This window comes from Tupaia chinensis, unplaced genomic scaffold (assembly GCF_000334495.1).
Source record: "Tupaia chinensis unplaced genomic scaffold, TupChi_1.0 Scaffold000099_1, whole genome shotgun sequence".
In the NCBI taxonomy this organism is placed as follows: domain Eukaryota; kingdom Metazoa; phylum Chordata; class Mammalia; order Scandentia; family Tupaiidae; genus Tupaia; species Tupaia belangeri.
Genome location: NW_006159563.1, coordinates 3578292 through 3589803, shown reverse-complemented (window position 1 = coordinate 3589803; position 11512 = coordinate 3578292). Strand labels below are relative to the sequence as shown.

At 41.4% G+C, this 11512-nt stretch overlaps 1 protein-coding gene across 1 annotated transcript in view; it reads left to right on the top strand.

The window, feature by feature from the left end:
* The window catches only part of RASGRF2 (Ras protein specific guanine nucleotide releasing factor 2), a 289250-nt gene that overhangs the window by 188606 nt on the left and 89132 nt on the right, over window positions 1-11512 (top strand). The window contains 1 exon segment of the mRNA XM_006143501.3: window positions 3506-3595. Coding sequence (XP_006143563.1) covers window positions 3506-3595 — 90 coding nt within the window.

Genomic DNA, 11512 nt, shown 5'->3' with positions numbered 1-11512 from the left:
AATCTGGTTGAGCTTCTTTTTATTTTTTTTTTTTTTTTTTTTTTTTGAGAGGTTTTCGCTATTGGGTGCATGTGCTCGCCAGACAGACAGAGAGAGACGTAGAGACAGAAAGCAAGAAATCACCCCCAGGGGGGATGGTCACACCGCAATCCCTTCTCCTCCATTCTCCTCCCGGGATCTTGGGCACGCACGCACACGCGCCTGGTGTGAGTTTTAAGCCACCAGGTCCAGGACGCGAACCGCGGTGGACTACGTGGGAGACCAGCGACATAGCCATTGTGCTAACTGCTGGTTCCCCAGCTTCTTAATATATGGTTAGGAAAATGATAAAGCAACACTTTTAATCTGTTTTGGAGCACAATAAATGTCCTCTAAGTGGAGGAAAAACAATCAGAGTAAAGGGTAGAAATCTTTCTCTCTATTTTCCCTACTGCTCAGAATAATGTACCCAAAGAGCTGTTGTTTTGAAATGTTTTTTTTTTTTCTCCTTGAGCCAATTATTTCAAGTTGGAAGAGAAGAAATTCTATTATGAAACCAGATTTACCCCAAGTAACCCAAGTAAAATGGAAAGATATTTTTTAATTCCACATTCATGCTTTACCTAGGGCATTTTAGCAAAGGGTAAAGACTTGGCTCCAAACGGTCACTCATGTGTGGCCTGAGCCACATGGTGAGAGCTGTTGTCATCGCCGTCAGCACCGAAAGGGACAAGGTGGGTCTGGATCAGACTGTTGTCAGATTTGCCTTGATGGCTGTCAGGCTTCTCTGATCAATGTTGGGTCAACTTGCCATTTGGGTTCTGGTGAATGCAGGTCACATCCTAGACTTCACTGGCCCATCATAAGACTGCTATAGAATTAGCCAAGTCTCTCTGCTCTTCTCAGAGCCTTGACAGCTTCCTTGACCACTGCACATAGGACAGATCCCTGGAAGTTTACTGTAACTGGGGAGAGTGTGAGTCCAAAGCCCATAGAAGCCAAACTCCACCAAGGCAAGAGTTAAATCCTGTTCTGTTACTCTTGTATTTTTTTAATTATTTTATTTTATTTTATCCATTGTAATTATTTTATTTTTTTTTTGAAGTTGACCAGAGAGAGCGAGAGCAAGAGCGAGAGCGAGAGCGAGAGCGAGAGCGAGAGAGAGAGAGAGAGAGAGAAGGAAAGTGAGAAAGCAAGCTGCCAGGTCTGGGACTCAAACTGCAGTCAGCCATATGGGAGTCCAGCTGCCTTAATCACCATGCCACCTGCGGGCCCCCTCTTTGTTACTATTGTTAGAACTCTGTTTTTAATTCTCTTTTAATATGTTTATATTTACTTGTAAAACATTTAACTGATATAAGGATGTTCTGGAAATGCTCATCCTGCTTCTAGTCAAAGTCTTTTGTTTCTTCCCTGATGTGACTAAATCATCAAGCTATAGAGACATGTGGGAATGATGAAATTCATGATAGTGTGGTGGATCCAAAGGGGTACAGTACAGCAGTCCCCTCATCTGCAGCGGATACATTCCAGGGCCCCTAGTGGATGCCCGAAACCACAGATATTGCTGGATCCTACGTACACAGTACTGTTTTCCTCTACCCACATGCTCCTCTATTTATTGGGGATGTATCCCGATAAATCCATAAATCCTTGAGAAATTGTTAAGTCAAGCCACCATAAATTGGGTACCATCTGGACATACATACCTCAGATAAAGTTTAATTTATAAATTAGGCATGTAAGAGTAACAAAAACATTTTTTCTATCCAAAAATGCATCATGACTACTTTTCTGATGACTCAATAATAACAAAATAGAGCAATTTTAACAATATATTGTAAAAAGTTATATGAGTGCGGTCTCTCTCTTGCTCTCAAAATATCTTACTATGTTTTACTCACCTATTTTTTAGGCCATGATTGATCATGGGTAATTGCAATTACAGAAAGTGAAGCTGCAGGTCAGGGAGATTCTTGTATCCCAGTTGGCATTTTACCTGTTCATTGGTCTACTTGCCACTTTGTTCCAAAAATATTTCAAGGCTCTCAGGAAGAAGAGGGTAGGGCTTCCATACTTGGGCACATTAAACAGCTCTTTGCTTCTCTAAAAAAATAATAAAAATTAAAAAATATGACTCCGTAAGTTCATTTATTTTAAATATGACTGTAAACTAATAAAACTCTTCAGGTCAGAATGACAGTATACTGTTTTTTACTAAAAGCCTGAGCAAGGAAAAACACCATGGTATTAGCCTTATTAAATGCTGTGTATGTAACAGTCGGGGCAGTGAAGGGGACTGCAGACAGTGCTCAGTGAATCCTTTGCATTTCAGAAGGGCAACACTGAACCCTTTTTTTTTTACTCTTGAAGGTATTTAGAAGAAAATTTGATTGATAACATAGTATAGAATCTTTTTATCTTTCCTTTTTGTAAAATTCTGCCCGAGGGCCCTTGTGCTCACTGGAGAGAGACAAAGAGAGAGAGGGAGAGAGCAAAAATGCCCCTTAATGGAGTGTGGTCGCACTCAAATCCCTTCTTCATTTCTCCACCCTGTTGAGACTTGGAACACATATACACATACCTGACATATTTTTCAAGCCACCAGGGCCAAGATTCAAACCATGATTGACTATGTAAGATCTGGCTCCCTTAAGTAGTAGGCCACAGATCAGCCCATGTAGAATCTTTAAAATAGTATTTTTCTAGGGACCAGTAGATGGCATGGTGGTTAACGTGCTGACTCCCACTTGGCCGACCACAGTTTGAGTCTTGGACTTGGTGGCTTGCTTTCTCATTTTCCCTTTCTCTATCAGTCTCTGGTCAAAATGAAAATAACAATATTAATAAATAAAATAAAATAATTATCTTAAAACAAGTGTTTTTTATATTGAGATACAATTCACGTACTACAAAATTCAGCCTTGTAAAGTAGACAGTTCAGTGGGTTTTACATATGCTCATATAAAAATAAAATCAGGTAGTTATACCCTTGTTTAATTCTAGAACATTTTCATCATGTAAAAGAAACGCTATTCCCTATTGCCAGCTTTCCCCAGCCCCATAACCACGAATCTTACCTTTTCTATGGACTCATCTACAGAATTATACAATATATGGCCTTTTGTGGGTGACCAGCTTCTTTTACTTAGCATCATGGTTTTCTGGGTTCATCCACATTGCATCATGTATCAAACCTCATTCCCTTTAGTGGCTAAATTATATTCCTTTGTTTTTATCTTTTCATCAGTTGATGGATATTACGTTGTCTTTACTCTTTGGCCACTATGAATGATTCAGCTGTGAATATTCATGTACAAGCTATTGTGTATATTTTCATTTCTCTTAGTGATCCACCTGGAGTGGAATTGCTGATGGACACTGTTGTTATTTGACTATTACCAGGGATAATACAGGGCATTTGGCCCAATTCTTCATCCAGTGCAGAAATAAAAATGATAGTTTTTACTATAGAATATTATCCATCTGCCTCACCATTGCATTTCCTTTCTTTTTAAATAACCAGGACAGACAGTGGACAATGCCCACTGCTCTGTTCCCCCAGCCTCTGCTTTTGCAATTGCCACAGCTGCAGCCGGACACGGGAGTCCACCAGGTGAGTGGGGGGTGACGGTGGGGAGTGCGGGTGGGGGAGGGGGTTGGCTAAGTACAGAAACCAGGTAATCCCTCTTAAATCAGTGGCCCTGGATTATCAGTGTCTTGATACACTGGGCAGTTAAGAATGCAAGCGCCCAGCTCCTATTTTGAGTCATTGTGTCTGGAGAGAAACTGTCTTTTACATGAACTCCTTCAGAAATCCTGTCAATTTCAATAACATGGATAAACCTGGAGGAAATTATTGATACATTGGGTGAGATAAGTCAGATGCAAAAAGACAAATGCTTAATGATTTCACTTACATGTGGAATCTTAAAAAGTTGAACGAATAGAAATAGAGAGTAGAATACTGGCTACCAGGGGCCAGGGGAGGAGGATGAGAGGGAAGTGGGGAGATGCTGGCCCAACAATACTAAGTGTCAAGTAGACAGGAGGAATAATTTCTGGAGGTCTATTGGACAGCATGGTGACTATGGTTAATAATTTACTGTATACTTGAAAATTGCTAACAGAGGGTATTTTAAATGTTCTTGCCTCAAAAAAGTGAATAAATAAAGGGGCTAGCAGTAGCATGATGGTTAAGGTACTGGATTCCCACATGACCAACCATGGTTCAAGTCCCAGACCTAATGGCTTGAAAAATCACACTCTGTGTGTGTGTGTGTGTGTGTGTGTGTGTGTGCGTGCATGTGCATGCCCAAAATCCCAAGAGGAGAATGGAGGAAAAGGAATTGTGCCATGGCTATCACCCCTGGAGGGTGATTTCACACTTTCTCTCTGGTGAGTTTGTGTGCTCTCTGGAAAAAAAAAAAAAAAAAGAAAAAAAGAAAAAGAAAAAAGGATATGAAGTGATGGACGTTACCTTTGTTTAATCATTCCCCAATGTATGCATCAAAACATCATTTTATACCCTATAAATATATACAACAAACAAATCAATTAAGTAAATAAATAAACATCTTTAGCTGTGTCTCACACAGATAGTCTATGGGTTACAATCTGAGAAATTCTGTATCAGAGAAGGATGTATTATTTCTCCCATGTTGTTTTGTGGCATTCTTCAATCTCTTAAACCAGTTGACTAAGAACTCGTTTCCATTTTAATTGAATACAATGCTAAAAGCATATGCAAAGTGGAGGGAAGGCTTGTGAAGTGGGGGAGAAAGGAGGGAATCGGTGCTTTGGCTGACTCATAACTCATTCCCAGTAGCTCTCCGAGTCTTTCTGAGTGGCTATCAGTTAATTTTAAGGGTAAAGACAAAGCACTGAAGATAAAGCACAGTATTTTTTTAATAGATGAAAATCATATTCATTAGCTCTGTTCCCTTCTCTCACATGCAGGGAGGACATTCTGTTAAAATAAATATGTAAGTGTGGGACCAGCAGGTGGCATGGTGGTTAAGGTGCTGGATTCCCACATGCCCAACTACATTTCAAGTTCCAGTCCCAGCAACTTGAAAATCACATGGAGCTCATGTGCGTGCATGCCCTAAATCCTAAGAGGAAAATGGAGAAGAAGGGATTACTGTGTGCTCATACTCACTGGGAGTGATTTCTCGTTTTTATTCTCTCTGTGGCAAAAGAAAAAAGAAAAAAAGAAAAGAAAAAACAATTCCTAAGTGGTTTAAATAGCCTTGTTGCTGTGTCTTCACCTAAACTAAGCCTATGGGTTTCATCATTGTGGTTTGTAGAACTACGCATGATTTTTTTTTTTTTTCCCACCACAGGGCACATGTGCTTGCTGGAGAGGGTCAGAGAGAGAAAGAGAGGGAAAGTGAGGATTCACACTCTGGAGGAGATGGCCATGCCTCAATCTCTTCTTTTCCATTTCCTTGAGATCTTGCACATGTGCCTGGCATGATTTTCAAACCACCAGGTCTGGGCCTCAAACCGTGGTTAGCCTGTGGGAATTCAGCACGCTAACCACCACACCACCTGCTGGCCCCTGTATTTCGTTAACTAGTTCTTATTCACCTATGACAAAGGAGACCTTTCTCAGCACCTATGAATCTATATTCACAATAATAACTGGTATGTATTATTTGTGTGATTTCTTTCTAAATTGAAGAATAAGAGACGTTCTATCATGAACATGAGCTACCATCACAATTATATACAGATATATACATATATATTATTTTATATATATGTATATATTATAATATTATAATTTTATATATTCCATCCATCTTGGTCCATTTTCTGTTACTATAAAACTGACACTGGGTGCTTTTTAAAGAAAATAGGTTTATTTGGCTCACAGTTCTGGAGGCAGGGAAGTTCAAGATTGGGTGACCACATCTGGGTCAGCTTCTGATGAGGGCATTTTGTTGAATCAAATGTGACAGAGACATGGAAGGAGCCTCAGGCACTTGTGGAAGGGGCAAAACACACGAGGCAACCTTTCTTTTACAATAAGCTGTTCTGTAGGTAACTTAATCCTGAGACCTAATCAACTCTTAAAGCCTTGCCCCGCCCAATGCAGCCATACTGGGAATCAAACTTCAACATGAGTTTGGGAGGAGGGCAGTACAAAGCACATCCATACAAGGGCACCATCTATGTGGAAATTCTGCAGTCGACCACGTTCCACTTCTTTAACATCTTCTCATATATGTTTCACTGGGTGTGGTCAGGAAAATTGGGCTGTTCTTTGCCCCAAAGGTTCTTTTTTTATTTAAAGAATTATTTTATTTAACTTAGTTCTGGAGGCAGGGAAGTTCAAGATTGGGTGACCACATCTGGGTCAGCTTCTGATGAGGGCATTTTGTTGAATCAAATGTGACAGAGACATGGAAGGAGCCTCAGGCACTTGTGGAAGGGGCAAAACACACGAGGCAACCTTTCTTTTACAATAAGCTGTTCTGTAGGTAACTTAATCCTGAGACCTAATCAACTCTTAAAGCCTTGCCCCGCCCAATGCAGCCATACTGGGAATCAAACTTCAACATGAGTTTGGGAGGAGGGCAGTACAAAGCACATCCATACAAGGGCACCATCTATGTGGAAATTCTGCAGTCGACCACGTTCCACTTCTTTAACATCTTCTCATATATGTTTCACTGGGTGTGGTCAGGAAAATTGGGCTGTTCTTTGCCCCAAAGGTTCTTTTTTTATTTAAAGAATTATTTTATTTAACTTTGTTTATTATTATTTTCCAGTTTGATCAGAGAGAGGCAGAGAAAGAGAGAGAGGGAAAGTGAGAAAGCAAGCCACCAGGTCCAGAACGTGAACTGCGGTCGGCCATGTGGGAGTCCAGTGCCTTTAACCATCATGCCACCTGCTGGCCCTGCCCCACAGGTTCTTAACATCTTCCTACCAAAGTCCCATCAGCACAACACAAAACTGTAATAGACATAATATTGATGTCTTGCCAGTCCAGTTGACTTCATGTTATTGATTGTTGTCTATAATAATGAACAATTTTGGTGAAATACTAAGGGGGTCTTTGCTATGCTTTCAGCAGAATGAGTTCTCCAGGGTGATTTGCTAAGAACTTCTGCTCCCACTCTCGCAAGCTAGTCTGTCTTTGGACAGAGAAGTACAAGAGCTTCCTCACAGGTTTCCTAATATAAGTGTGGTTTGTGAGGGGAAAATAGTTTGGGGTTTATTTTGAGATGAGCTCATTTCTCCATTTGCTGGAGGCTGGGTTTGCAGACTGACCATTCTTTTGAGCTTTGGAGAATGACTTTCTAACTTTGGCTTGTCCATGCATGTTGGGCCAAACGGAAAATAACCGAAACAGCCAAGTCTTCTTTGCTTTCTGAATGCCTGCTGCTTCTGCTGCCTTTCTTCCTACTTCTTCCCTGCTGCTCAAGTAGCCTGAAGAAGAAAGCTGGCTTCAAGGAGCCGGCCTCTTTCTGAGGAAGCAGGGCTTTCTGAGGAGGCTGTGTGGACATGCGAGGGTGGACTTGCAGGGTGGCCTGGATCCTGGCCGAGCAGACTGCTCTATTATTACAGTGCCGTTGATGGTGCCTGCCATGCAGCCTGAGCCACCTGATTTGATTTTAGCAATAAAAGCCATAGGAGATGGAATTTGATAGTGACTGTGACTCTACTATCCAGGCAGAAAATTGCACGTAGGTCATTTTAGTGGCTCGTGCTGCTGAAAGGGGGACTCTCTTTTTTTTTTTGGGGGGGGAGGGAGACTAGTGTGCTCCTGGGGCTCAGCCACTTGGGGATTCCACATCACTGGGGGATTCCACGTGCCTGGGAGAACTGGGCAGAGGAGCTCTGTTTCAACAGTTGCTGAGAAAGGTGGACTCAGAGCAAAAACAGGAAAGTGCTGGATAATCAGTACTGGCTGGTTAGGGAGAGCATGGTATTACCCAGGGACGGGCTAGACACAGATGTCTGGATACACGTTCAAAGGAAGGGTGTGCTAGATAACAGTCAACTCCCTAAACAGACTGACTTACCTTTTAACGCAGGAATTGCCTACCTAAAAGCCCCCTAGAACCTAGTGAGTTATGAAGGCAGACAGGAGGGAGGGTGGTGTAAACACGTCAACAGCTCATGCTTTCATCACTCTCTGTAGACGGCCTATTTGGCTGTTCAGCTGCAGTACATACACACCTGGAGGCACAGTTCTGCTGTATCCTGACCCGTACAACCCATGTGGTCTGCAGACTGGGATTCCTGCTTTAACTTCTTGCAAGTTCCACCAACAATTCCACCTCCATTAAAATACAGAGGAATCTGGCAACTCAGCATTTTAACTGTCAGTTAATGATTATGCTCCCCCAGAGTTTCATGTTTTAGAATTTAGTTCCCAGTGTAATGTGCTGGGAGGTGATGAGACTTTTAAGATGTAAAACTTAGTAGGTAGAGTTTGGATCATGGAGCAGTTACCTTCATGAATGGGTTAATTCTGTTTTGTAAGACAGAGTGTGTTGTAACTCTCAAGAGAAGAGGTTAGTTTTCACAAGAGAAGGTTATTATAAAAGAACGACGGCTGCCCCAGGTCTCTCTCTCAGCATGTACCCTATATTCTCTCTGCTTCTAGGCCATGTTGTGACCTAGCACCTGATGCCAGCCCTGTGCCTTTGGACTTTCCAGCCATCAGATTTGTAGCCAAAGGACCAGCAGTTGGCATAATGGCTATGTCGCTTGACTCCCATGTAGTCAACTGTGGTTCAAGTCCCGGACCTGGTGGCTTAACCTCATGCCGGGCGTGTGTGCGTGTGTGCGTGTATGCCCAAGATCCCAAGAGGAGAATAGAGGAGAAGGGATTGTGGCATGGCCATCCCCCCTGGAGGGGGTGATTTCTTGCTTTTTGTCTCTCTGTCTCTCTTTGCCTTTCTGGTGAGTGCACATGCCCTATAACAACAACAACAACAACAACTCTTGAAAAAAGAAAAAAAGAACTGTAGGCCAAATAAATCTGTTTTTTAAATAAATCATTCAGTCTCAGATACTTCTATTAGCAACACAATAATGGAGTAAGATAGCTTTTAGACATGTATGCTAGACATCTGCACATTAAGTAATTTCTGTTTAACTTTTTCTTAAAAGACTTTCTTAATGTATTAAAAGGCATTTTGAATTTAGCAAGAGAGTGGACAGAAAATTTTCTTTGTAAAGAGGCCAAGGCAAGGTACTCTTCCCTGGAGGCAGGGAAAACTGATGATATTTGTGGAAGGCAGCCTGGTGTCTATTCTGGCTTGCCGGCCCTGCTGCTTGAGCCTGCCGAATCAGCACACGCACTGGAACAGCCTGTGGTTTTCTCTTTTCTTTCTTCTTATTTTTTTTAAGCCCTAGAACCTACCTTTTCCAAAAATGGATAGGCCTCTTCTTTCCATATCATGCTCTACCAAAGTCTACTTCTCCTATCCAGAGAACCCAAATGTGCACACTAAAACTCAAGATTCTTGTTTATGCTTTCTGTGGAGGTGACAACCTTTCAGGGAGACTTTTATGACTCTTTTTAATTTTTATTTTATTTATTTTTTGAGAGGTTTTTGCCTTAGGGCACATGAACTCTCTGGAGAGAGAGAGACAGAGACAGCGAGAGGGAAAGTGAGCAATCACCCCCACCCAGGGGATGGCCACACCACAATCTTTTCTTTTCCATTCTCCTCACAGGGTCTTGGGCCTGAACACACATGTGCCTGGCATGATTTTCAAGCCACTGAGTGTGAGACTTGAACCGTGGTCAGCCATGTGGGAGTCGAGTGATGTAATCACTACATCATCTGCTGGCCTCTGTGGATATTTTAAAATAGGTTCATAGCTAGTATTTGGGACAGTAGCATGGTGTTTTCAATATTGTGTCTACCTCTGTTTTTAGTGTTTCCCTGACAAAGGCACACACCACGGGAATGCTTCTTTTAACAGAAGTGTTATTGTCTTGTGTTTCATGTTTAGTTTCAACTCCCTACTTTCTATCTTTGCTTTATTTTTTTCTCAAAAAAATCACTATTTGACATACCATACATTTTACTAGTTTATCTTACTTGTTCTATTTCTCCAATAGAATATAAGATCCATAAGGGCATGGATTTTTGTCTAATTTATATACTGCAGCATGCCCAATATCAAGAATAGGATTGTACATGTACTAAATGCTCAATAACTGTGCTTTCAATGAGTTACTGAACTAATGAATCAGTCAGTGAATTCTCATACTCACAATAAAGGAGGCTTGATGCAGGAAAGGAAAACCTACACCTTCATGTATATTTACAGGGCTGTGATGTTTTTAAGTTCATAGATGATATTGTTATTTTTAGGGCAAAATGATTGTGTTCCACTTCTCTAACTGACCTGGGGATGTACTATCAGTCCTTTCAAATCAGCAAGCAACTTCTGAGTGTCTCTTGTGCTTTGTACCACTTTTTTGGATACCCATAACCCTAAACTGAGAATGTGGTGGCCTCCTAAATAAACCTGTTGATTTGGTCTTAATCTGATGTAAGACTCTCCCTCATACTTATGATTGGAAAGTCCTTGAGCCATGTCTAGACCTGAGGTGTAGAGTAACCCTGAATGTTGGCTGCCAGTCAGAATGCAAGCACTAACTAAACCGCTGAAGCTTCATAATGTGATGCTAATGAAAATTGGTTTCATGTTGCAGTCATCCCCATAGAACTTGGCCTTTCTTCTTTTCTGATAGAGATGCCATTGTTGATCTATAAGTTACACTAAGCTCAGTTGTAGATAGATCCAGGATTTGTGGGCCTGGTGCTTATACAACTTGGGGAGGCTCACTTCAAGAAAAAAAACATAGAAAATTAAAAATGTTTAGGGCACCTCCCAGGGCTTTGGAAGAGGCCAAAACTGAGTGAGAGGCCCTGGAACCTAAACTTCACTGACCTCTGGGTAGATCTGCTTTTGAGTCCAGTCAAGACACTTGTCGGAACCACAAAAGCCACAGGAAGTTTTGTGTATCAGGCAGTGGAGGTGGGCCTCTCAGTGATTGTCAATCAGTCGTTAGCTGTCTTTCTTCTAAATCAGTCCAACGTTTGGAGGTGTAGTGAAGAACAGCAGAAAATGCCATCCATTAAAATTGAGTGGTTGGCCAGGGGTTAATATATGGACTCCTATGGGGACTAGTTGGATTAGCTGGTAATGGTGCATAGAGCAGAATAATGTACATAGTGCCACCCCAGTGTTCTCCCACCATTTTCTGTGGTGGGACTTTAACCATATATAATATGTAAGATTGAGACAAAGAATAATTGATATGGTTCTTTTGTGCCAACATGTTGGTTGACATGTATTTTCAGGCATCTGCTTAAAACTAAAGAACTCTGCATGAAGTAGAAATTAAAATGTGTGCATTTCTGATGGCTGCTGATGCAGGGAAGCTGCAGGTGCAGTTGGAATACAGTTATAATATGAATAGAAATGCAAATCCATGAATAAATTTATCAGGGCACATTTTACGCTTACTATATACCTGAAGCTGTTGGAT